Below are 27,001 nucleotides of genomic sequence, written 5' to 3' on the forward strand. Positions count from 1 at the left end.
TGACATAGATTTCCTCCTTTGACATTTTGACAAAGAGTATACATATGTTGCATAGAGAAAAGACATATTTACATAATGTATGTTTTAATTTACACTAACTAGTCTAATTAGACCACGAAAACCTCAATTAGATAAGTAAAATGATTAGACTGCAAAAGTGAAAGCGCTCAAAGTTATGTTCAGCATGCATGGACTTCTCACCGGTATCGAATACATTCTCCGTGCTGCCTCGTAGACCTTCATTGCCATCCAGTTTAAAAGGACCCATGTTGAAGCCAAAATTAAGACAACATAACCGTAATTAGGGTTAATCTCAATCTGCATCATATGGTGTTCGTTGTACTTCCTCCGGAACGTGAATTTTAAGACTGTATCCCGGAAGTTAGATTTAGAATATCCTCATCCTTATCTAAAAAACGTTTGTATCGGTGTTCCTTGATCGTTGTATCCAATTCGATCGACGTTTATTAAGAGCTTGGAAAACATAGCGGGAAAAGTGAATCTGATTATGGAACGTTTATCATGATCAGCTGTTTACTAGTATGATTTAGCAATGGATGATCCTAAAAGCTCACCAACATGGAAAAGGCCTTCAGATATCATGAAGAAACATCGAAAGAAGAAACGAATTTCTCTGCAAAAGACTAACGAAAAAACAACGAGTTTAAATGACATTCTTAGTCCAAAAAATGTGTTTATGCAAACAAACTCTAAGAGAAGAAATCCTTTTTCACAGTCACAAGAAAATCCTGTTGACTCTCCGTCAAAGCGACGAAAGTCTGAGAATACAGAAGTGTCGTCAAGTTTTAACGAAAATGTTGTTGTTTACATTCCTTGGAGGAATAGAAAGAAAGGTAAAAAATCAGCAGGTTGGAATCTAGCTAAACGTACTGTTGTAGCGCTACGGAAAAGATATCACCATCTGACTGCAGGTGTTGATTTTTCTATTACAACAGTAGATACAAAAAATGTAGTTGGAATCCTGCATGTGGGTAATAAACATGTACTTCATGCATTAGAACAGTTACTGGTTACCACTTTGAGTAATCATTTAGTTACCCACATGTACATGTAAGATTACATGTGAAAAATAAACACATGATAATGGTTGAAAAGCTGTATGAAAGAAGATGCTTTAATCTGATCTTTACACAAGGACTTTTGATTGCTATTGTATCAATTTCGTCACATACAGTTGGTAGTAGACTAAAGGTTACACCCTTGTGCACACGGAGTGCACTACATTTATAGGCTACAGGTAGACACAGAGTGCATGAGGTTTAGACTACAGGTAGACACGGAGTGTGCACAAGATTTAGACTACAGGTAGACACGGAGTGCACTACATGTGAACACAGTGTCCACTACGGGTGGACATGGTGTCCAGGTACATTCAGACCTAGACAGACAAGTTGATGTGTTATAGCTAGGGATCGGGGAATACATTCTTCAATATTTAAAAGAATACATAATTATAATGTTTTAGAGTTTATTTTTTTAATTACAACATCTACAATGAAGTGTACAGTATATATAACTATACTTTATTTTTTTTTTAAATAAATACATCTCTGCTACATTAATAAAACCTTTTCACTGCAAAAGTAAAAAAGATTAATTTATGTTCATTAAGTATATGTCTATTTGATTTTATATCTGTAGTTTCCATTTCATATCTAAAATACACATTTTCAAAAGTCAATGTATTATAGGTAGATTGCATTAAGTATATATATATATATATATATCATTTACATGAAATACAAGCATTTTCACAAGTCAAAAACAACTGTGAATTGCAGCATAAACCAGTCTTATTGTGATTTTGAGACACTTTTTATTTTATAATAAACTATAAGTAATACAATCATATACCGGGTAATACATAGCTTTTAAATAAAAAAGATTTAATGCATATCAATCAGTTATCTAGCGATACCCTTCTAGATCGTCTTTCATTAAAATATATATACACTTGTATATTATTTTTCTTTGCAAATTTAAGTTCTAAGCGTAGTGTACGTAAAAATAGTTTAATTATGTATCCTTTTTTAAAAACTGAACGTCTATAAAAGACCATGCAGAATTAAATCCACTTCAAACTATGTGACGTCCTCCACTAATTGGTGGCTAGTCTACCTACAAGTACCCAATTCAGCTTATTTTGATTCTTAATTACCGGTAAACCCAACATGCCCAACTCCGCAAGTTATCTTGACTGTATATTGCGTCATGGTCCAATAATTATAACTTGTCAAACATACAGGTAAGCCAGTATCCAGCTATATAGGTACCTCACGGTGACCATCGATAGATATAGCCAGAGGGCAGAATCGTTGCCTTCTGTGTTTGCACGGCTTCATGAGAATGGCGCAGTATTATCTTTGTACATGTAATTTTTAGAAATTGTTACAATGGAAGTTTGCTAAGACAAACAAATATACTTTATCGTTTAAAAATCATATAGGTTTATGAATCTGAAACACATAAATACCATTCTTATTAGATACATGTACATACATGTTGGAGAGCCTGGGTACACCGTATTCTGGGGGGTAGATTGGGATGAGGTAAAGACTAGTTGGGAAAACACAGTAAGTGATGCTGAATACACCTCAATTATTGTCATGACAGGCAGCCGTGTAGTGGAGATGACGGGAGCTGTACAACGCGTTAATCAAGCATGTCAGTCACAACCATGCATTTCCCAATAATACATGATTTTGATTTTTTTTTTTTTTTTAAATTTAATATATAAATTAAGCTTCATTATAAAATTAATTAAAGTGCAACAACCAGTTAAAATACATATCCCTATTGACGAGCATCTTTGTAAAACTACGTATTTGTATGATGAGTACAATGTATATATGTAAAGAGGATGCCACCTAAGTACAGCATACTATAAATGGACCTTCTGGGGTTGGGATAAGGTACATACAGGTGTTGTTAGCTGTGATACACCTGACTGAACATATTGAAGGGTGCCAATGAAGGCCCCAGGCCCCTGTCTGACCAATGTTAGGTAATTTAAATTATCATACCCGTGTGGTTGATGGAACAGTATGAAGTCCAAGTGACCATGGCAACTGCTGTCCTAGACTAGCGGTCTACCTTTCGAGCAGGCATATTTTCAGTGTACAATAAATACTGTACATGTATGAATCACACATTTTGTTACACCGTAACTCATGTGAATTGTAAAAGAAGGTTATAATAGGATATTGTCAAATTATCAGTTTCCAAAATTAAAACAATTGTGCCAAATTCATAATCTAATCAACAACTATATGTATTTACAGTTTAAATGGACAGAAGTTGACTTTATTTTGACTCTGTCTGTTTAATTTATCATCAGGCATGTGACCTACATTTTAATGATCGGTCCTTTGATCAGTATTGATGCTAGCAAGCAGCCATGCACATGCCCGATACTAAATTATTACTTTCTTAAGCCAGTGCTTACAGGTTCCTCAGTCGGTTGACACAATAGAATGCAATTTTTAATGTCGTCTTTTAACATCTATGGATGATTTTCCATATTTCCAATGCTTTGCAACGCACCAGGTTCCATGAAGCAAATGCACACGCAGTGTTCCAGCTAGGATTTGAAAAGGGCAGGGCGCTGGGCAAAAAAAAGGGCATTTTTTTTCGCGACATAATTTTTTTAGGGCATTTTATAAACGACATACAGCTTATATCAGAAACAACTGTATAATATGTATATCATTGCATCATAATCATCAATGATTCTAATATCATTACCTATATTATGGCATCAAGTAGACTTTGGGAGTGTTTTGTGAATTCTCCAAAATGTCTGAGACATAGAAAGAAAATGTTGACTGTTTTGATAATGATTCGTTTAATTTTTATTTGGATTAACATGTACAGGATGCCACAATATCTGCTTTGTTTCAGTTCTGTATTTGTCTCTGTACTCTCTGCTGATTCCTTAAGTCTTACTTCAAGAAACATCTTCCATATATTTGTCTTTGCAATGTGTGTTGTCATTTACAAAGTCCATTCAGTCTCGCATCAAGTAACATTTACCAAATAAGTATTATAAATTGCCACAATTTGTCTTTAAGTGATCATGTGTTTACCATTTTGTTTCAGAATTTAGTTCTATCCATGAGCTTGAATGGATTTACAGAATGAAAAGAGAAGAAACAAAATTCTTTCAATTAAATTAAATTTATTTAACAAGTAAATGTTGAAAACAATGTATCCACATATACAGCTCCCTGTAATCTCACCATGCACTCAGTAGACATACCTACACATCTCTCAGACATTACAAGTTATCAATATTAAAAAAAATACACACTTTCATCCATGAAATCAAGAAGTTAATAAATTGAAATTAAAAAAAAAAATATATATATATATATATAAATTGTATCAAAGTTGCATGTCCAAATTAAGTAGTTGACAACAATTGTAATTGACTTCAAAAAGAGTTCTTTGATAAAAGTATGTGTATATATAACCTAGGAAATTTGTCACACATATACTAAATCAATGACACACAATAAAATAAGGCTGGTTGTGAGGTGTTCATAAGTGAAGCTAGCGCTGGACATCAGGAGTACTAGTCCTCAGCATCAGCTTTGTCATCTATGAAGTAGAAGGAAACTCTACAAATTAAAAAGAAAACAAAAATATTAAACAATTGGACCATTATTCAAGTTTTATTCTCAATGTTAATTATTTGAAATTGTATGTCTCTGAATTAACGTTTAAGATAGGCCTACTGGTCATGAAATAAATAAGTATTTTATACGCAGTGAACGAAAAATACGACTTATAGTAATACTTTTTGTTCAAAATAAGTTTGAATAGATGTATAGGATTAAATGAGGAATTCGATGACTGAAATAACTCCGTTTATTTTTATGATTTGTGCCTGGACTTAACGAAGCCATGCCTCACGGCTCTCACTATCAGAAAATGTATAATTAAACAACAAATTACACAAGATATCAATTCCAAAGTGTTATCGGTGGCATAGAATAATAATTGCCAATTCACGATCTCGCTTCTTGATCGATAAAGCTTCTTATTTTGTGAATTTATTTACTTTTTGCACATCAAAGAAAAGCCGACACGCGAAAATGCGACGCCGATTTTGAAGCAATCGAGGCAAAAATGCATCAAAATACATTACGAAAATTGCATATAACTACATACCTGAATATCCACAAAAGATCGTGACATTTCTTTGCCGATTTGTTGAGTTCTTGGCAAGATAAAAACATTGTATATTTGGAGTCGGAAGTTGAAGACATCAATGATATGCGCGAGCAAACAGGAAGCAGGAAGTTGTGTTAGCTAGACTTGTCCCGAATTTGAGCCGACGATATCGGGACAGTATATGGGGAAATCGAAAAAGGGACAGGGCGATGGGAAAAGGGGCAGGGCGTTAGGAAAAAGGGCAGGGCGCTGGGAATTAAGGGCAGGGCGCCGCGCCCTGCTAACCCGACCTAGCTGGAACACTGACACGTATACACATTTGACAGGGCTTAAAACTATTTCGCACACCTTGCCGTTTTGAAAACAATATTCGATGCATACAAAGTTAAACATTTTATGAAGGACTTAATCTGTTTATGTTTATTATATATGTCCTTGCTATTATTATGCCCATCAATATATCCATTTTAATAAAAAAAAAATTCTGATCAAAATATCTCTTGGAACACTGAAAATCTTACTTCACGTAATATAAGATGCCATCACTTTATGTGTTCTTACAATAATTTCATCTACGTCCTTGGTTCGAACTATCCAAAATAAGATTTATAAGGTAAAAAGTCAATGTTTAAACTATATATCATGATCACTAACAAGAAAAAAAGTTTTTACTGGGAAAATGCGGACTTGAACGATCCATTGATGAGACATAACCAGTATGTGGTTTACCATAACAACCTGTACGCATTTTATTTGCTACGCAGTTAATTGGCTTTTATAACTTCTACTAAACGTCCTGATTTATAAATTAAATTGTATGATGATGTATTGATACATTTTATTTTATATGTATCAATTCAAATAAACATTACCGTGCAAATGGTTTCTAGTAATTAAGGGCGGTTTTATGTTGCAATAAATATTACATGTATGTTTCTAATCGCAATAAATATTTCTATCTGTCAAAGTCCATATAGACTGCAGAATAAATAGATATTTTCTCATATCTCTGGAACGCATCATCTACTTTGTCTGTTGTCTGAATATAATGTAGTGGACATATTACCTGGACACGATGTCCACCTGTAGTGGACACCGTGTTCACACGTAGTGCACTCCGTGTCTACCTGTAGTCTAAATCTTGTACACTCCGTGTCTACCTGTAGTCTAAACCTCGTGCACTCTGTGTCTACCTGTAGTCTAAACCTCGTGCACTCCGTGTCCACTGGTAGTTCACACAGTGTGCACAATGTGTAACCTTTAGTCTACTACCAACTGTAAAATGGCTTTTAAGTTAAGATTTAGGACAAAAGTTAGATTCAGGTAAGAATAAATTCGAAGGCTTATCTAAATTCATTAATATAATTTTAGGCAAAGTCTATTTGAGAGCGCAGGTCTATTTGAGAGCGCAGCAGTAAATCCATTCTTTCCTTTGTTTGTTTTTTTAAATGTGTAACTAAATAGACATATGCCAGGAAAATAAAGGATTTCTAACGGCGAAAGAGTTATATCCCCTGACCGATCAGTCTTATCGATATTGACATGTGTTTTATTCTAATTGCTTATTGTCTACGCTGACTAACTCTACGGATATAAACCATTTTATAATTATCAATTATTAGAATCATAGTTTTGCTGAATTAATGGCATTGAGTTTATATCAAGAAAAACAATATCGAACATGGGATAGTCTTCTACTTTCACTTTTTACAAAAATACGTGACTGCGGCTACAAATTATATCTCAACTTCATTCTCCGTTGCCAGGCGGAAAATTGGAAAATTCCGAAACAATTGCTCACGTAAAACGGCTTTTAAGTTAAAATTCAGGACAAAATGTAATTGTTAGATTAAGTTAGATTAAGATTAAGTATTCAGAGACACAACATTGTCAAAAAAACTCTAAGACAAAATTTTAAGTACAATTGTTCAGGCAGTATTGAATCTCCATCATTTTAAAAATTTATAATGAAAAAATTCATAAAAGGTAATTTTAAAACCCTAATTAAGGGATTGTAAACATAAACTTACATTTACAATTTTGTATATTGTTTTAAATCTTAACGTATAAATATTCATATCATATATGACTCTATCGTTTCGGAAATTTCCGCCTGGTCACATATTTTTGCTTAAAGTGAAAGTAGAAATATATATACATGTATTCTACACACTATAAATAGTTTTCCTGGTTATGTGTTTATAATTCAGTCAGTAATGTCAGTAATTCAGCAAAACTAGAATTTTAATATAAAAATGGTTTCTAGCAGTTATTCAATGCAAACAATTAGCAATTTACAAAAAGAAACAACGAAAATGATTGTTGCCGGAACAGGGGAGATAATTATAACTCTTACATATATTTATCTGTCATATAAATTGCATTTATAACACAACTATTTGGTAGTATATAGCGCAGCGAATATTTGGTCAATTCGCGAGGCGAAATCTTGTGATATATAGCTAGAGGTGTCTCGGTAACGTCAATCAATCACTTTAAATCATCCATTCATGTTGAGTTGGAAAACTTTCTCGTAAACCTAAATCCCGAAGTCAAAACAAGAGTCCAGTGTTGGGCAAGACAGTATTCAAAGTCACAATTTTGCGTGCTTTCAAACAATATACTTTTTAAAAAAATCAAAATAAAACATCAGTGAAAGATAAATTAAACCTTCCAATTTGATTCCATCACTGAATCCAACATTTACATTTGCTTCGGAATTTTCTGCCTGGCAAAGGAGAATAACATTGAGATGTATTTTGTATCCGCATGTCACATATTTTTGCACAAAGTGAAAGTTGAAGTATTTTATGCTTAATATTGATTTTCTTGTTATAAACTCAATGCCTGTAATTGATCTCTAGCAATACAGTATATATGTCAATGCATACAATAAGAATTGAACAAAACACATGAGTCCCGGCATGACACTGATAAGATAGGTCAGGGGAGATAACTTTTTCACACTTATAAATCGTTTATTTGTTTACAGAACATCTAAACTGCATTCATAACAATTATATATTTCTATTTAGTAACAGTTACAAAAACCAACAAACCAAAGAATGGATTATAACCGCTGCGATCTCAGATAGGCTTTTCCTAAAAATTGAAGGCAGGGATATCGATCAATCTAGATTTTGGGGGAAACTATATATCTTTTTTCAAAATAGGGGAAAAGTTTGGAGAAATATAGGGGAATTTGAATCTTCTTATTTTGGTTCAAAATTATATTCATTTTGACCAAAAAGTACCGTAAAACAACAAATTTTATTTTTAGATTTAGTTAAGTAAGATTTTTATTGATCCCTGGAAGGTCCGCAATAGCAAATGGCACAACTAGGGCACTTGTCTGATATAGACTGAAAGTTTCATGGAGCTGCATTGAACGGATTTGGAGTTATAGCCCGGAAACAAAAAGAAACAATAATTTGGTATTGTTTTATAAGTTTGCATGTTAACAGAAAACACCTAACATATGGAAGGTCCGCAATAGCAAAAGACACAATGAGGGCACTTGTCTGATGTATGCAAAAAGTTTCAAGGAGCTGCAATGAACAGGTTTTGAGTTATAGCCTGGAAAAGAATCTTGGACGGACGGACAGACGGAGCCCAAACAATATCCCCCGCAAACACATTTCGCGGGGATAACAAAATTTCTTGCTAGTGCTTCTGCTCTGTCATCATGATTATGATTGATGGCTCTTTACAGAGAGCGCAGCGAATGGAAAGTCTTGTGATAACCTCTCGGTAACGTTAAATTGTGTAAATTATCCATATATATGTAGAGTGGGAAAACTTGCTCGTAAACAGGAAACAGAAATCACAAAAAGATCCAGTGTTGCGCAAGACAGTATGCAAAATCACAATCTCACATGATTACATTTATACACACAAATTATACTTTGAAAAATTTCAAAATGAAAATATTAGCCGAAGGCCCGTTCGCGAAGCAAACTCTTGTGATAGAGGTGTCTCGGTAACGTTATTCTATGTAAATCATCCAATATATGTAGAGTTGGAAAACTTTCTCAAAAACCAGAAACAGGAAGTCAACACAAGATCCAGCATCGCGCAAGACAGTATCCAAAGTCACACTCTCGCGTGATTACAAAATCACGCTCTGGCGTGATTACAAACAAGTAACGCTTGGAAAAATTCAAGATGAAAACATTAGTGAAAGATAAACCTTCCAATTTATTCTTACCTTAATCTAACAATTACATTTTGTCCTGAATTTTAGAGAGCGTAGTGAACCCTTGTGATATATGTGTCTCAGTAACGTTATTCTATGTAAATCATCCAAAATATGTTGAGTTGGGAACTTTCTCAAAAACCGGAAACAGGAAGTCAACCTAAGATCAAGCATCGCGCAAGACAGTATCCAAAGTCACACTTTCGCGTGTTTACAAAATCACACTCTGAATACTTTGTGCCAATTATATATAGTTATGTATATCTGGTATGTCTAGATTTACTCTAACTAGTAACTTGCGCATGATAATTAGCCTTTAAAATATTGTATATTATAATATACCTCATGTTTTTCTTAATCACTTCCCTTTGGTATCTCATCTACCTCAAAATGTTTGGTCTTTACAATGTGTAATTATTATTCACAGGAACAGGAAAATGAAGAAAGGTGTTCATTAGAAATAGAAAGATCCACACCTAATCCAAGACAGACAGAATCTTTCTCCCTAGAGGATGATGACAGCAAGTCCCAGTTTGATTTTATAGAGAAATTTTTCAAAGAAAAACAGAAAGCACAGACTGTACAGGTGAGTGTGAATATATTTATTGCATATAATATCGGTGGAGCCTAGGTATTATTACCCATACCTTACTTTGTGCAAAATAAAAGAGATATGTCATTACAATTAAGAAATATGTTTATATTTATCATATTTGTCAGTCATTGATACAATTAATGACATGTATACATGTGTATGCATTGATTACTCTGCAATCAATATATTGAAATATTCCCAAAATACCAAGGAAAAACACTGAGATTCCTCCACAAACTTATTGTTAACTTATGTATAACTTTAACTTATTTATAGTTTATGTTATTTTGTTGTTGATGTTTTTCAGAAAAATGTTGAAGTTAAAGAGGAAGTTAAAGAGGATCATATAAAAGATGTGAATGTTCCTGTCGACTGGAGTCTGAAAGTGAAACTCCGGGTTATATCAGAAAAGCCTTTATTATGGTGTACACAGCTCCGTACTGTAGACGAAGCTAGGGGCATCAGTCAGTTTCTCACAGGAACACCAACTACGCAGGTATTACTACAGTTCGCCTCCAGGTCAAATCAGTATAATTGGTCTCATTTTTTAGGTTTATCAAATGATAATATTACTTGCATTCCTTTTGGTTTCCTTTCAAAAAGGTTTGGGTGTAATGAAAAATAAATGTCTAGCAATCAATCTCTAAAATTCAGTGATATATATAGTATTATGTTGTGTATTAAAAATGGATTTATTATTACTATATCATTGTGATGAATATCCAGCCAACAGGCATCTATTGTTAGTAAATTAGTTTTGCCAGGATTCTTCAATTGGTGTTAGTAAAATGAATAGAATCAGAAAATATGCATGGTAAGATACCATTGTTTCTCTCTGTAATCAAACAAGACATATATTTATCAAAACACGCCCTGATACAAACCTCTTAACCTTTCTTTGATGTCTGAAATCAAGTATTAGGCTACATTCTGTGAATTATTTAATGTAGATATTGGGCGGTATTTCTTAAATTTCAAATTAACTTTAATGTAAATTAATTTTCTGAAGAACATAATTTCCAATATTGAAATGTTGATAATTCTAGTATAGTTTAGTTTGTATTTATATACGTAGTAAACATTTTGAGTGATCAATTATTTTATTCATTAACACTGTATATATACGTATGTAGGACACCCTGAAGGAATCCGAGAGAAAGGCCTATTTCCAGGAAGCTGGTTTATACTGGATTTATCCTAGCCTTCCTTGGATGAAAGTCTTTCCGAGAATTGTACCAGATGCTAAATTGAGGTAACTGATTTTGATAGTCAGATGAAACTCTAAGAGAATTGTACCAGAGGCTAAATTAAGGTAACTGATTTTAATTGTCAGATAAAACTCTAAGAGAATTGTACCAGAGGCTAAATTAAGGTAACTGATTTTGATTGTCAGATAAAACTCTAAGAGAATTGTACCAGAGGCTAAATTAAGGTAACTGATTTTAATTGTCAGATAAAACTCTAAGAGAATTGTACCAGAGGCTAAATTAAGGTAACTGATTTTAATTGTCAGATAAAACTAAGAGCATTGTACCAGAGGCTGAATTAGGTAACTGATTTTAATTGTCAGATAAAACTCTAAGAGAATTGTACCAGAGGCTAAATTAAGGTAACTGATTTTAATTGTCAGATAAAACTCTAAGAGAATTGTACCAGAGGCTAAACTACCTGGTAAGGTAATTGATCATGACCTTTATGTAACACTAAATTAAAGTGTACACGGAATGGTTTGGTATATAAGGCTTGATAAATGCGTCTTTGGATAAAATTTAGAATGGAGAAAGTACAAGTTTCATAGCGATTATTGTATTAGAGATAATGCGACTATTCTTTAGAACACACCTGAAGCATCAAGCCATTGACCCCGATTCGGGACCCCTGACCTGTGATGTCACGAGGACAACGGGACCTACTCTACTCGCATAAGGTAGAGAGGCGATTTTTGGTGTCTGCCATCTAATATAAACTATCTGTTTGTAAATATCGATTTTGAAGACACAAATACCTGTGTTCATGTCCGATACCTATTTAATATTATCCTTAATCACAGATATGAGTTTGAAAAATGCTAGAAAACAGGGATTTATACCATGCATACATGTATATTGATGTACCTGTCTTAGATAAATGAAAGATCTCTACGCAATTACTGCATAATTATACACAATAAAATGTTCATAATAATCCACGTACGTTGTATATCTGCGGTAGTTGGAACCACATATATGTGAATATTATATCAAGGATTCTTGATTCTTTGAATGTCTACTGGTCAAACCCGAACAAATTTCTGACTTTTTTTTTTTATATAAAACCTGCCCATACGATTAAGTTATGATTCCAAACAGAATTTTTTGCACATATGTAAATGCCTCTACATCTGAAATCGATCTATTTGCTTTTTGACAAAATACATTCAGCTTACATATAGTACAGTACACTCGACGACTTGTTGATATTTCGCTCAAGTTCATTCATTAGTGTCTTTAATTGAAAAATAAATCATGCAGACGAAAACAATGAGACTGAAGATGTCTATGTGACAAGTCTAATCCAAGTAGCAGATATCAAGTACAGAATAAAAACAGAACTGTCATTCCGAATAGCCAATGTCGTGCTGCGTTAATCTCTATACCTGTATACTGCAGTAACTAAACCGCGTGGTCAACCGAGACTAATGAGGGGGCTAACCAGATTACGTAAGAAAGGTGTTTAGTGACCTAGCTGTCACACTTTGTTGATAAGCTCGCATCAGGTGTCAAAAGTAAGATCACAGGTAAGTTAGCGATGGACCATCATGTAATTGTTGTATAATGTAATATTTGTTTACACTTAAAAATTCCTGGTTTACAGTAAAATATACCATTCCAACATAACATATAACAAGTGTATCAATTACTAGATGTACAGTATATATTTCAGAAAGACTCATTATACATTTGTCTTGTTTATATGTTCTGGTTACACGTAAATGTATTTTTATAACAAAAACTACAAAATTATTTACAAATGGCATGTCGAGAAAGAACAATGCAAATATAATGCTCAATGTCAGAATTTTGATATTTCTGATAGTTGCTAGATTTCGGATATCCATTTTTTTTACTCCCCTCCTAATTTATGTCTACGTGTATAGGCCTACATTTAAAACATTTTCTTTTCGTTATGTTGGTTCATGAAATCAGAAACATATATACATATATATTTCTGTTGAAATCCATAGGCCTAAAGAGAATTTTTATTCATACAGAAACATATTCAAATGAATAATTATAAAACCATCATTTTCCTAATTCGTCTCTTTTTAGATCACATTATGAAAATGGAATATTCCCAAGGTTTGATAATTTAGAAAGTTGTTAAAACAGAGATAAGATCTCTAGTTAATTGTACCAGAAACATAAATAACGTATACATGTTTCCGCTAATCTACATATGTATTTAGCTTGATTTCAGTTGTAATATTTCCTATTATATATATAATTAAATCGTCAACATAACTGTATACTGTATATATATTTGTAAAATTTTCGTAACCCCATTTCAGGAATACATATATGTCCACCTTTGTGCTATAACCCCACTACCAAACACCTCACTGTCGTTGTCCTCGTGACGTCACATCCGGTTATTCCCTAAATAAGCGTGAGCGGCCGATTCCCTGATTAGTAGTCGATATACAGGTAAAAATCGAGCACTTCGGAGGGCTGTATCTCTGTACTGAAGTGGCCGATTTTGATGCGGTTTTCAACATTCTTGTCAGGAGATCAAACAGAATATCGTATCTAAATATTATTTTCCGTTCCGTGTACACTTTAAACTCATACACATATCCACTAAATTCTCAGTAAATTGTTCATTTATTTATGACAAAGCTGGTGAGTTGTACTAGATATATATATATATATACATGTATATATGTTTCAGCTATTTATCATTCTCCAGCATTTCTAGTTTTCCTCTACATTTGAACCTCATTTGGAGTTAAAAGTTAAATAATATCAAGCTTTTTTGTAGATGGGTAAGATAATTATAAAAGTCATTGTATTTATCTTAATTCATTTATCTCCAATTTATACACTACCTGACACAGGACTGCGAGTATAGGCTTAGATAATGTGGTACAAACAGCCCTACACTCGGACTGGTAAGTTGACACATCTCTTGTTGGTAAGAACTTATTCTGAAAATGTAATTACATGTTGGTATACAAAATGATTCAAGTTTCACTCATTGAAAGTGAATTATGAATATATGTATACAAAAATAATTTATCAAAGATAAATATACAAATGCACATAAATGTATTTTCAAAATGGGAAAATAAGTTTAGAATAAGAATATACATGTTATAGAAGTTATGACTGAATGTGCACAGTTGTGTCCGAGAATCCTAATGTTAAAGAGCTTCGACTCGTCGTAGACTCCATTTTTGTTTAATAGGATTAGCTAGGGTTAGGAATAATTAATTGTAATGAAGTTAAAACAGGTCCCACAATTATAAATTTCACCAGTATGTTTGGAAGAGAACATGATCAGAAATGACTTGTGTTATAGGACGGAGAGTTTCACCTCTGCTTTCCATCAGCTACGGGCACAGCACTGTCCATACTTTTATGTGTGTACTCATCAGTTCTCGGTGCTTTTCCGAGCATCAACGATATCAGGGCAGACAACTCTTAACGCACTACTCAGCCCTACAACAAGGGGCATGAGAGAGTCACTGAAGGGGGAAGGTAAGTTATAAAACATATTGATGTTTTAGTTAGCTTTAAAGCAATTAAGAAAATATACCGGATAACATAAAAATGCTCAATCGAGGATGAATATGCAGGGACAAAACCTTTCATAACAGAAAAATTAAACTTGTTGAGTTAATTTGAAGGATAGAATTATTAGTGTTGCTATTATATAAATTTTTAGTCTATTGCCCTTTGCTTTAATGCTTATAATGCATTTTGCGTATGAGCTTCTTCAATTACTACTGATATTTCCTTTTTTTATAGGCATATCTTTTACAATGCCCCAGCTAGATCGAAGAAAGAGCAGTGTCCACCAGGATATGGAATCAGAGAAACCGGAGGACAATGGGTACATGTTCATATTGTATTGTCAATAATATAAACTTTCTGTTCAAATTTTCTCCCTGTTCTTTATTCTTATGTTTTTCTGTTTGTGTTTTTTGCTCTATACTCCTCATTTTTTTTTCGTTATTGTAATGTGGGGAGAAGTTTAGTACATTAGTTTTGTGCTCCGTCATTAGCAGAAATAAATACACAGCATTTCGCAATAGATTTTACATACACAGAGATCAGAGGCCACCCCAACCCTGTCAAAATGTGGACGATGATGAAGATGACATGATAGATACAGATGAAGGAGCCTCTGTCTGGCTAGAGAGTATAGGTCTGGACAAAAAGCAGTTCCCATCACTTGATCCTAACAAGGTCAAAATGTATCCTTTATAGTCATCTAAGTATACAGGTACCTATTGGATGTTATAATTACTTTTATTGGATTATAAGGTAAATTACGATTACGAGGTAAATTGTGTAAACATAAAATTTACTGACTGCTCCATTGGGTTTATCATCTCATAAACTAAACAAATTAAGGGGTTAATCCTTATATTTACAATATTTTCTTTAAACAATAAAATCAACCAAAACGTCACATACAATCATTTACCGTGTGATATTCGCTGTTAAAATTATACTGCCATCATGTTTATCTATGCAGAATAGCCGTTCAAAAAAGCGCGCCATTGACTTAATCCCGCCCTTTTTTTCCATGACGTCACAAAAAAAAATTCTCATATTTCAGTTATTCGTGTCAAATAGCAATAATACATTCAAAAAATAAATGTGTTTTATTCTGTCTTCGATTGTCTCATACATAAGTTATTTGTAAACATTGACACGTGATTTTGTGGAATGTCAATGGAAGTCCGCAAAAAATTTACAGGTATTCATACAAGGGCTGAAACGATTAGTAATTTTTGTATCCGATTATTTGGTCTCTTGTTATCGCTTCATAATCGATTCATCACTTGAATTGAAGGCAACTGAAAACATCCGCCATGTTTTGGTATCAACTACATGTAATAATAACACCTATTGTACGATTATGACAGAGCACAATTGCATACGCACCGAATCGTGTCACATTCTGCACTAAAGTTATTGGGAAATAAACAGATCTGCCTCAACATAGGTTATCATTACAGAAACAGTGGCAATTGTAAATATTATTGTTTATTGACAGTTGTTACTGTTTGTAACTTTACACTAGGTACTTACCGCTAGTCAGTGGTTTTTCTCTGGGCTCTCCGGTTTTCCTCTACCGTCAAACCTGGCATAACCTTAAATGATCCTAGCTGCTAATAGGACAAAAAACTTAACAACCAAACCAAAGCTCATCTATTTAGTGGTAGGAGGAAGAAGAAACACTTGTAAGAATGCTAGAATCTTAACTAATACATGTAACATCTTTTTTAATCCGGATTTGTTAATGAATAGAATCTGTACAAATGTATTATGACGTAGTAGTTTTGGAGATAATAAAAGGGATTATTTTATGCTTTGCAGAGTAGATAGAAATATATTAGTAAGTAAATACATGTAGCTAAAGAGAACGATGGAAGTTAGAAGTTCAAGATGTTCAGGAAATTATGACTTAATTGACCAGTTGAACAATAGATTAGAAAGCCAGAAGTTCCAGGTTTGATCTCTAGCGGAGTCATTGAAATAATATTAATGTGTTCTGTCCTCTTATACTAAAAAGCATGGAAAAAATAAGAAAGCCAACAGATTTCACTGCTGGTAAATAAAGAATAAATACCTTAACACCATGAAGTCAGAGAGAAGGATTCAAGGTAATAGATAATAGGCCCGAGTCTACGGTGTGTGTGTCTGGTCCCGACGTTCAGGGGCTCTACAATTACCTTCTCAACTGTCGTAGCTGTGTAGCTACCTCGGGACCCCAGGCTGGTCTGCCCCCTACCATCCTCGCCCCTACAGCATTCAAAGGAGCCAATCTCAAATCTCACAAGGTCAGTATATACCGGTATCTATATTTGTAGATGTCTTATGTGTCTTTGTACCTGAAATATACAAATGTAGATATACAATGTATACTTTCTTTTTGTAGATAACAAATATTGATTTATATCATATCTGTATTAAATTATTCAAAAGAAATTTAGTTCATCTGCTCATTGAATATTTATATCTGTGAACTGAAAGTGCAACATGTGTGAATAAGTCACCAAATAATTGCCTAAAATGTGTGAACAAATTGCGGTGTCCTAAAAACTTCACTATAAAAAACCATTCAAGCCACCGTTCATACATCAAACTCAAACTCACATAATTGTTGGTATCAATATCTTGGATGATAATTAAATTTGTAGATGAAAAAAAAATGTGAGAAACACATGCACTGTGATATTAACATTCTGATAGACTTGTGTAAATATATATGTATATCTATTGTGGTCGAAATCTTTCATTAAATTATCTAAGTTTATTATTAAAACTTATTATTTAAGTTTTCCTTCCATTCACAGGTGAAGCATTCGTTGGTGAAACAGATGGACAACAATAAACAGATAAAGTCGGTCCACATCCTGGAGATATTGGGCCCTGTGTTGCCCCACCATGTAGCTAGCTATAAATCACTGTTCAGTGATACTCAGGACGGATCTTTCTCACTCACGTTTAACACACACGAACCCACTGTCTCATTCAATGCTGTTATTGGCAGCGAAGATGACCAATCAGATAATAGGACTATCCGGGAACAGTATTTGATGGGACATCACAAATATGATGCATTCTTCTCCAACAAACAATTGGATACACGGTTGACTTGCATCAGAGAGATTCACTGCAAGGCAGGCAACTCTTCCTTCCTTGTGTGATTTATTTCGATTTGACCCCATTAAGTGTGCTAAATGTGACAGAAAATGAGGTGATGATTATTTGATTAGTGTTGTAATCTTATAACTAAAGATATGTATGTCACAAACATTCAGTATCACAACCAATTAGCATTTTGGTGTCTCGTATATTTGATCTGCAGATGAAAGTAGAAACATATATGGTAAATACTGTACCATACAGTGAAACTTGTCTAAACCAGATTTTACTAGGACCAGCATATTTGGCTGGTATAGCCAGGTTTCTGGATTACACAAGTTTTAATTACTATAGAATAAGAAGGAAAATGTTATATGCCTGTGGATGCTGGAATAGACAGGTATCTGGTTTAGACAAGGGCTGGTTAATTTATACAAGTTGTACTGTGTCATATATATGTCTGGATAAAAATAATTTTTATTTAAAATAACCTTTCTTTAAACCTATTTTCCACAGTATGTTATTCTGAAGGAGAGTAGTTACATATCTATTTATATAAACTATTTGTAGGTACTGAAACTGATGTGAGGATCAGATCTGTAAATGCTATTTGATGTAACAACATGGCTTCTCGGTCAAATACAGACTGTATTGTTGCTTTGATTTGCTGAGGTATTTGCCACCTAGTGTCAAGTTACAGGTAATTTCCTGTACTTAAAACCTATGGAATAAATGGAGGGAATGATAGGTAAATATTACTTGTAAAGTTTATTACTGTTATAGGTTGACAAATGTGCCGACAACAATTCTGTTTGAAAGCTTTTTAATTCCCCATATTACATCTGTTTCATGAATTTTAAGGAAGTTGTTTTTCATGTGATTGATTTGTTGATACATAATTATGTTGGTTGTATATTATTACCATCCAAAATGTTTGATTGTTAAAATATTTTGTAAGGGGTGATATTCAAATTTAGAAAGAGCAAGAATACAGAGAATTTCATTGTTAATACATGTAAGTGCAAATAAGAGCTGAAAACAGTTTTAGGCAGCACTGCCAAAAATCATTACATTAAGTCTATAGTGCAGTGAACTTAGTATACAGTCAGACCATGAAGCCAAATTGTTGTCTGCAATTTCATTTCACATTTTTACAGTATTTCTAGTAATTGTTAAGTGATTCCTAACGTCTATGGGGCAACATATATGTTTTTTCTGTCCATTGAATGATTTTCACAGCTTCATTGATGAAACCAGATGGTTTTTAATGGATTACTGAAGAAAAAGAACATGTCATTTTTTCCCCAGTTACGGAGCTGTAACTTTAAGCAAATGGATAATGTGTATTAATGCTACAATGTATAAAATGAAATGATTTATTAAATAAATCAGAACAATACAAGTTTATTATTTAATTATGTATTTATAACAGATTTTAATGTAAGACTACTGTGAGTAATTACCGGTAAATAGTATGTAATAATATCAAATACATTTTTATTAGCGATGATGTTGATGTGTTACTTGTTTATTTGATATTTCATTTGGTATTAAGGTCATGTTGACATAATTAGTTCCAATCAAAGTCCTGCCACAAACTATTTTTATAACAATGTTTTTCCAAGGTCAATTATATTCCCTAAATCCAAGTCCATGATATTCTTTAACTTTTGAATTAATGTAATGTAATAATATTTGATAAACCAGACTGCTTTCTAAAATAACAAGCTTAAATTATCCTGACCTTCTGATATTGCAAAATATTTTGATTTTATTGAAGTATGTGTTTTTTTAAAATCTATTAAGAAATAAACACTTAGTGATTTAACGTTGCCTATATCTACTTAACAAATATGTACTCATCCAAAGATGCCAATCTTCTTTAAAAGTGCATATCTCCTTAATAAAGCAGTGAAGTTTGCAGAATGCTGACCACATTTTTTTCAAATAATTGTAATTACATTTTGAACTTGCAACCCATGACCTCAAACTTGTTTAGCATTCAGGAGACTAGTGTGATATTTCATATGATTTTCTTAAAATGAAGTTTATAACTAGATTACAAACGTTGAAAATTCAACCAGATATTTGGAAAGACATTCTTTCATGGAACCAGAAAGTGGGAGAGGGTAATAAAGATTTATCAAAAATTTTGGTATTCTTGCCAACTTGATTAGGAATTATGACTCATTGGTCATTGACTTCTTGAATTCTGATATCTAGTTGGTTTTTTGTTTTGTTTTTTTATTTGTAGTTTTTTTCATTGGTTACCCATTTCTATGGTCGCTTTACATGTATTAGATTAGTTGACTAAAACTCAAAAACCCTTGGGAAATATATTGTGTAGGGTATAGCCACACGACGATACATCTCCCTTGAAAACTGACATAAATATGTTAGTATGTTTTGTCGCTATTGTCCGACATTGGTGATCTTTTATTTAATTGAAGAAGTGCATTTTCACCATTATGGTCAAGTTCATCGAAAAACAAAATGAAGAGATAGATACGAATACTAAATATAAAGCAATGTATCAATAATTCAGCTTTGACCCGAACAGATCACAATCCCATATAAGTTCTATAGGCTAGATGAAACCGTCGCTTTGTTTAACATTAGGTTTTATTGTAAGAGGCCATCACACAGAATAACAAAGGATTGTAGTCGTAAGAGGAAATATAATGCACTGCGTCCTATATTTCAAAGGAAAACCTGTATATTTTATATCATGGCAGAATCGCCGGACTGCTTCTGTTAAACCCCGGAGCATTGATGTGGAATCCTGTCTTTTGTGAAAATTCATTAGAATTCCCTTGGTATTCCTGGTTGAATACAAGTCTGGCTGATCGTTGTCCTTCACAAGAATGAGCCATTGTGCTCTTGTGGTTCCACTGAGTTAACGTTTTAGATACCTAGATTTTCAAACAAAAACGACTAAGTCGATGACTACCGCATATAGAAGCATATTAATTATGGCTATAGTGGAATATAGGCAGGGTACATGACATTTTTTGTGAGTACTGATACGCGAGGATACACATGTACACATAGAATGTAACATCCCACACAGATCTGAGAATTACTAACATGTAGAAAATTAGTTTTACAGTAACACGATGTTTTATCTAGACATATAAAGCGTCTAAAAATGGTCTCTGGACACTGGTAGGTACAAATCTCTATATAAACTGTAACAAATCATCATATCCATGTACTACTTGCATCTACATGTAGTATATGCAATCCCGTTCGTTCACCCGTCAGTACTAATTTATTAAGGAAGTAACTCTGATAGATAAAAAAAAATCCAACACAGTACTCAAAAATGTAATGTCATTAAAATATTTACCGTAAACACCCAGGTAGATGCTCCACCGCTGACAAATGGTATTTTTTCGCTATCAAAAACAGGAGCAGATGATTTAGTATTTTTCTTCAGTTACAAAAGTTACTTACTTTACACCATTACCACCATTGAAAAGTTTGAGCTCCAAATTTTACTTCAAATTAAAAATATAAAAATCAATTAATTGCATCCCAAAAAAATCCGTGGCACTATATCCTCTATGGAATGAAGTACTGCACCAAAGGCAAAATATTATATTTTTTGTGTTAATTAGACAGATGTATATAAATGATTAAATACCAATTATTGTTCAAATGATGAATGTCATTTATGCTCTGTTGGCGGTGGAGCATCTTTAAAAATTCAGAGTGAACTATATAAATCTTGTAGTAGCTATTGAAAAGTACAAATATAGGACTGCGTATTCCGAATAATCAAACTTGCTGTTCGTTGTCAGTAACATGCAATTTAAGGTCAATCATTGGTGTACATGATCGAAGAAATTTATTAAGTAAAGTAATACTCAGAAGTACGGTGTTATGGAACAACAGGGGGAAACATTCGTACAAGAATTAAAAGCTTGCACCAAAAGCATTTACTTCCCAGGTTTTCCTGTGTACAGTGACTGACGAACGGGTTTAAATTGTCATTGGAGTCATTTCAGAATTTGTACTAGCCGTAAATCAAAATAGTTTACTAAACACGTAGAAGGTTTTTACACTGAACAAAAATATACGTTGTAGGCATAGCAATTACATTTAAATTTAATGAGCATTCGTTAATTAAAAGTATGACCAAAAGTAGTAACGTATGTCCGGCCAATCTGGTGCCACTGTGTTCCGTCACGTCCCGGTCTCTTTTCATTTGGAGGTGATGGAATTTGTAGACATTTCTAGTCTTTGGTGTTTTACGTAGCGGTTCTTCTTTAGGAGCTCCTGATCCCTGCCTTCAACAAAGCCGTCATGTCAGTAGATAGCAATAGCCTTAGTGAACACAAGGTGTTACTTGTGTAATCTCAAAACCATCAACTGGTATTTAAATAACATTTAAAGAATAGTATTTTTTAAAGATTAATAACCATAGAAAACTGGTTGCTATCACTTGGTTAATTTCAGAATTTACCTTGATTGTTTTGTTTCAATATTAAACAAGTTGTTTGTGTGAATCTATGGTGGAAGCCCGTGTTTCTATTTCACGGGTTTTATTGTGGTTCTGATGAATAATTGAAGTTTTCCCAAGACACTGATAAAAATTCCAATTAACAAAAAAACAATTGGCGCTCCATTAAAGCCACAAAGAAAGCTTATTATTGTGTCATTTTAATAATTTAAAACCAGTAGCACTAGCCACATGTGCAAATAAATGTCTAAAACAGTTCACGGCCGCACTTGAAAGTGAGAGAGTAATTCATTGGTGTATTAGATTAAACGTCCTATTACCAGTCAGGTTGATTTAAGGACGTCCTCCCATTTGTGAATTGTGTTGCGGTGTGTGGATGTCTATATGTTTTGGGAGGCTGGTGTATTATCGTGTTGTGTCTCCCTGTGATAGTGGAACTATTTCCCTTTTTATAGTGCTATCTCACTGAAACATGCCTCCGACGACCAAGAACAAGCACACCCACACGGGGACATTTACTGACAATGGGTGAACCAGTCGTTCTACTCCATGTATTCTGAGCGGTATGCAGGATCAGAAACTAACACTTTTATAGACTATGGTGTGTCTCGGCCAGGGGACCAAGAGCTCGAGTCTTTCTCACAGGAGTGAGCGCTCAACCGAAGGCCAACACTGAGTGAGGCGGTTCCAATGGAGAAGTTAGGAAGAAGAGAAAAGATAATATCCTAAATTTACTAACTTTTTACCACCAAACTTTAACAATTTTAACGCCTTACCCACGTGGCTAAGAGTGATTATAAGAATATACAATGTAATATTAAATGAAAAAAATCATTTGATAAAAATCTATTAGTGAGTAATATGATTTCCGAAGTAAAACTCCTTTTTTTCGATAACTTATCACAATTTCCTTCAAGTGCACGTTTGGTTTTGGTAAACAAAGAAATAAGGAAGAATACACCACTAATCATATAATTGTTGCATTTTGTCAGCATTTAAGAATGTTGGTGATTAATCATGTTCGTTTTATACGATGTATAAAAGGCATCACTGTGTACACACCCAATGTAAGGAATATCTATAAGACATATTAAAGCTCGAGACACTTAATGCACTATTACGAAGTAACTAGGATATCGAAATAAATCATTTTAAAAGAAATTTTAAAAAAATGTTGATGAAATTGATTCAATGTTCAATTCAATTATCTTTTTGTTTACGTGTCATAATTGTGTCCTCAGTCTTCAAGGCCTATAGATCATACAATAGTGTAGAAATTGAATAACAGCAAGTAGAGGCGTTTATCTGTTGGTAGTCTACGAACCAAAGTAATGCTTGGTGGATAAACGTATTTGTTCATCAGAAATAGATAATGTTTAGCTATTTATCGTCATTGCAAAGCTTGAACATCTGTAGTTTTGAAGATCGTGGCTTATGAATTCTTGTGAATTATTTAACGACTTCGTCTTTATGTATGCATGTGGTACACGAGATAGCCTTGAGATGGCTTCCTGAACCATATACTGCTAATGACACTCAACAAGTTACCCAACCGATAACAATGATACCCACAACAATCAACGATCAGTCAATTGAATAACAAAACGGTGCCACTGCTATTGTTTACCTTTTGATCTACACTCTAGCGCTCATCACGAAAGGCTTGTTCAGAGCTTACAAATGATCTATACCCTAGCTCTCATCACGAAAGGCTTGTTTAGAGCTTACAAATGATCTATACCATAGCTCTCATCACAAAAGGCTTGTTCAGGGCTTACAAATGGTCTATACACTGACTCTTATCACAAGCCTTGCTCAGGGCTTGTCATGGCTTGTACATTCTCACTTAAGATGTCAACTTGACCTGAATTTGATTTTTGAACTGTCGAAATAAAATAGAAGACGCTTAATTTGGTTCATATCTCCTTGCACTACTCTTGTAGTCGATGTACTAATCTATATTAGTATACATTTGTCTTTGATCAATGTGTTTAAATATATTTAATGTTAATATTTGGTATTTCCAGAGAGTATCACCTTTCTTGATATCCGTAATGATATATATGTATTTGTAAAATAGTTGATACCCACAAGATGGAAGTCATTAATGTTGTACGAAGGAGAAATATCAAACACAACCTTATTATGCATACTGTTATCATCTTCCATATTTCACGCGCAATAATAGCTGTAAAATCTAGAATTCTCGGAGAGAAAAAACGCCGACCAACAGTCAGTACCCGTTATGGTAGCGTTAGAATGTTTGTCACATTAACCACAACCTTCCAGTTGTCTTATAATTATAGCAGTATACATTGTTTATGATTTCGTATATAAAAATTTTCGGTCCCACAGCAACTGTAGTGGTCAGATGTTTTGCTAAAGTTAAGTTGACCACAAAGATCAAATGATTTTTTTATTTGTCGTGACATTTTCGTTAGTCGATACCAATACAATTTCATTTCTGTAAATCTACACTACAACGCCCACACGCAAGGCTTGAATTATTTATGCCTTTTAAAAGCCAAACGGGCTCCATACTATCATTTTCATATTGTATCCTTTACAAGTCTGTACACACACGTTACGCCAGCTGTGAATTCGTAAACGCCTGTTGTCTCACCCTGAACTACGACGACTACATATATCGAGTTGGAGCTTGATTGGTTACATTTTGGTGGTGCAGATTTAGCCTCGTGTACGCTATAATTACATCATTGATACTCCAGGGGTTACTATCACTGACGTTCAGGAGAAATAAATGACTTATCACAGGCCTGCAGTGGCTACTCTTGAAGATTACAGAGACACAATCAACCATAGTATGACCGTTGTATAAATTGCTTTGATGATTATAAATGGATCAACTTACCTGTGTCTTTGTTCCTCCAGTTTTACTATAATAAAGTCTAGTGGAGGTTACAACGTCAGTGATAATAACCCTTGGAGTATTGAGGATGCACGATCATGACACTAAGTATCCACAGGGGTTAGGCGTGGTCTTAGGTCAATGATATGTAGGACGTATCATACGCGGGAAGGGCTCTTACGACCATTTTAGTGTGACCCAGGACCACACCTACCCCCTGTTTAAGTTTTCTAACCAATAATCTCCATATATAATGGTTCCCGTTGTCCTCGCACTGGCAATCTCCAATTGCTTCTCATAAAACGTTTTTAGTATACAAAATCTTGTTACAATTGAATACAAAATGAGGTAAGGAATAACAATTTAAAAAATGTCAATATATACAGCAAAATTTTCACTCGCATACTGCATCCTACCTTACCTTTGGGTCGCGAGTATGAGGAGTTGCCAGGTACTGGGCCCATTTTCACGAACATCCTTTAATTTTAAGGAATTTCTTCACTTAAAGTTTATTTACATGTAGGAAGGCTCCTTAAGTGATTTTCCTTGATATGCTTTCCTTTGGAGAATTTTAAGTTAAGGAATTCCATAAAGTTAAGGAATGTTCATAAAACTGGGCCTTGGGGGATTTTTTTTTCTGGGAACTTTTAAATTTGCTTTCCGCCACCGCCAGGATACATTTATATACGTCCTACAGGTGTCGTCGATATAGTAGTGAACGCTTTCTCTCACGTGTCCATTGGTTATAGTGTCCTGATACTGCCTCAGAAGTCAAACAATACCTATACCGCCATGCTTTATTCTGTTACTCCCCCGAGGCTATACTTACATTTTTACTTGTGTTTTCAGTTTTAATCATAGACCCGTTTTCATTTCAATATTGGTGCATATTGATAGAGACAAAACTGGGTATCCAAATATGATTGAACATTTTATTATTGGCAAGTACATTAGACCAAAAGCTGTAAATAAAAAATAAACAATCAGAACAATTTCATTTCATTTTTCCTCTTTAAAAAGTCAAGAGATATTTTCAAAATCGTGTCTAGAATAATTTCCATGGTAACATATCTTCTTGTCATCCCCTGTTGTAGATATGTCAATATGGTATTGTTAAGGAATAATAGGAGGATAGGTCTACTGAGAAGAGTAGGGAACACTTTAGGGCCATTTTATCGGTGACTGTATCAATACCCAGTGGACAGTTGCTATGGTGATACGCGACGTGTCATTTCCGGCTCCACAGATACAAGGACATAGCGATCAGTTTGGTTCTCCATCCACAGGGAAGCAAAGCCTATAGCCTGGATAAAAAAAACCTGTATGATAGGAAAGATAATGTCGGCACTTCATTGACTGTTGCGGTAGTAAATACATTTACTTGACAAGAGAAGAATTTACCTGGTTTATTTGACTTTAAACACGACCTTGAAGCGTTTCATCTGTCACCATTAGACTGTCAAGAAAAAAAATATTGAATCTGTTTTTGTATTTCACAATAAAGAAGGAATAAAACCACAATTCAATATCAAAAGTAGAATGAAAAATAAATAAAATACAGAAATGTATTTAATCGTTCTAATATTACGTGCTCTTGCTCGAGGGTGACACAGTGTCACATTGGTAATGGAGGCATTCTTTTTGTCGAGTTTCGAGATAACAGTTTGAGTTTCGCTCTTTTGTAATGCTAGTTCAAGTCACGATCTTCTGTAAGAGGGAGTCGATGAAGATATCTAGGGTCGCTCAAGGCAGCCAGTTGATCCAGGTCAAAAGCGCGGTCAAAGCGGCGAAGCCTCTAATTCCTGGAAACTGTCTCTTTGTG

General features: G+C 33.9%; 1 protein-coding gene and 1 long non-coding RNA gene across 2 annotated transcripts; one reads left to right on the forward strand and one right to left on the reverse strand.

The window, feature by feature from the left end:
* The first annotated feature begins 553 nt into the window (after positions 1-553).
* On the forward strand, positions 554-19,355 carry LOC138330697 (protein downstream neighbor of son homolog). The gene is given in 11 exon segments (XM_069278239.1): positions 554-820; positions 822-854; positions 9,819-9,977; positions 10,294-10,482; positions 11,120-11,238; positions 14,080-14,133; positions 14,544-14,722; positions 14,993-15,077; positions 15,295-15,441; positions 16,842-17,037; positions 17,554-19,355. Coding segments are annotated over 11 exon segments (1,782 nt in total). The 3' UTR covers positions 17,908-19,355.
* LOC138330704 (uncharacterized) lies at positions 4,179-5,305 on the reverse strand. Its single transcript, XR_011209591.1, has 2 exons — positions 5,194-5,305; positions 4,179-4,640 (listed from the first exon to the last, which is right to left on the reverse strand). It is a non-coding gene; the product is annotated as an uncharacterized lncRNA (long non-coding RNA).
* Positions 19,356-27,001: the final 7,646 nt, after the last annotated feature.

Source organism: Argopecten irradians, chromosome 1, assembly GCF_041381155.1.
Source record: "Argopecten irradians isolate NY chromosome 1, Ai_NY, whole genome shotgun sequence".
Taxonomy (NCBI): domain Eukaryota; kingdom Metazoa; phylum Mollusca; class Bivalvia; order Pectinida; family Pectinidae; genus Argopecten; species Argopecten irradians.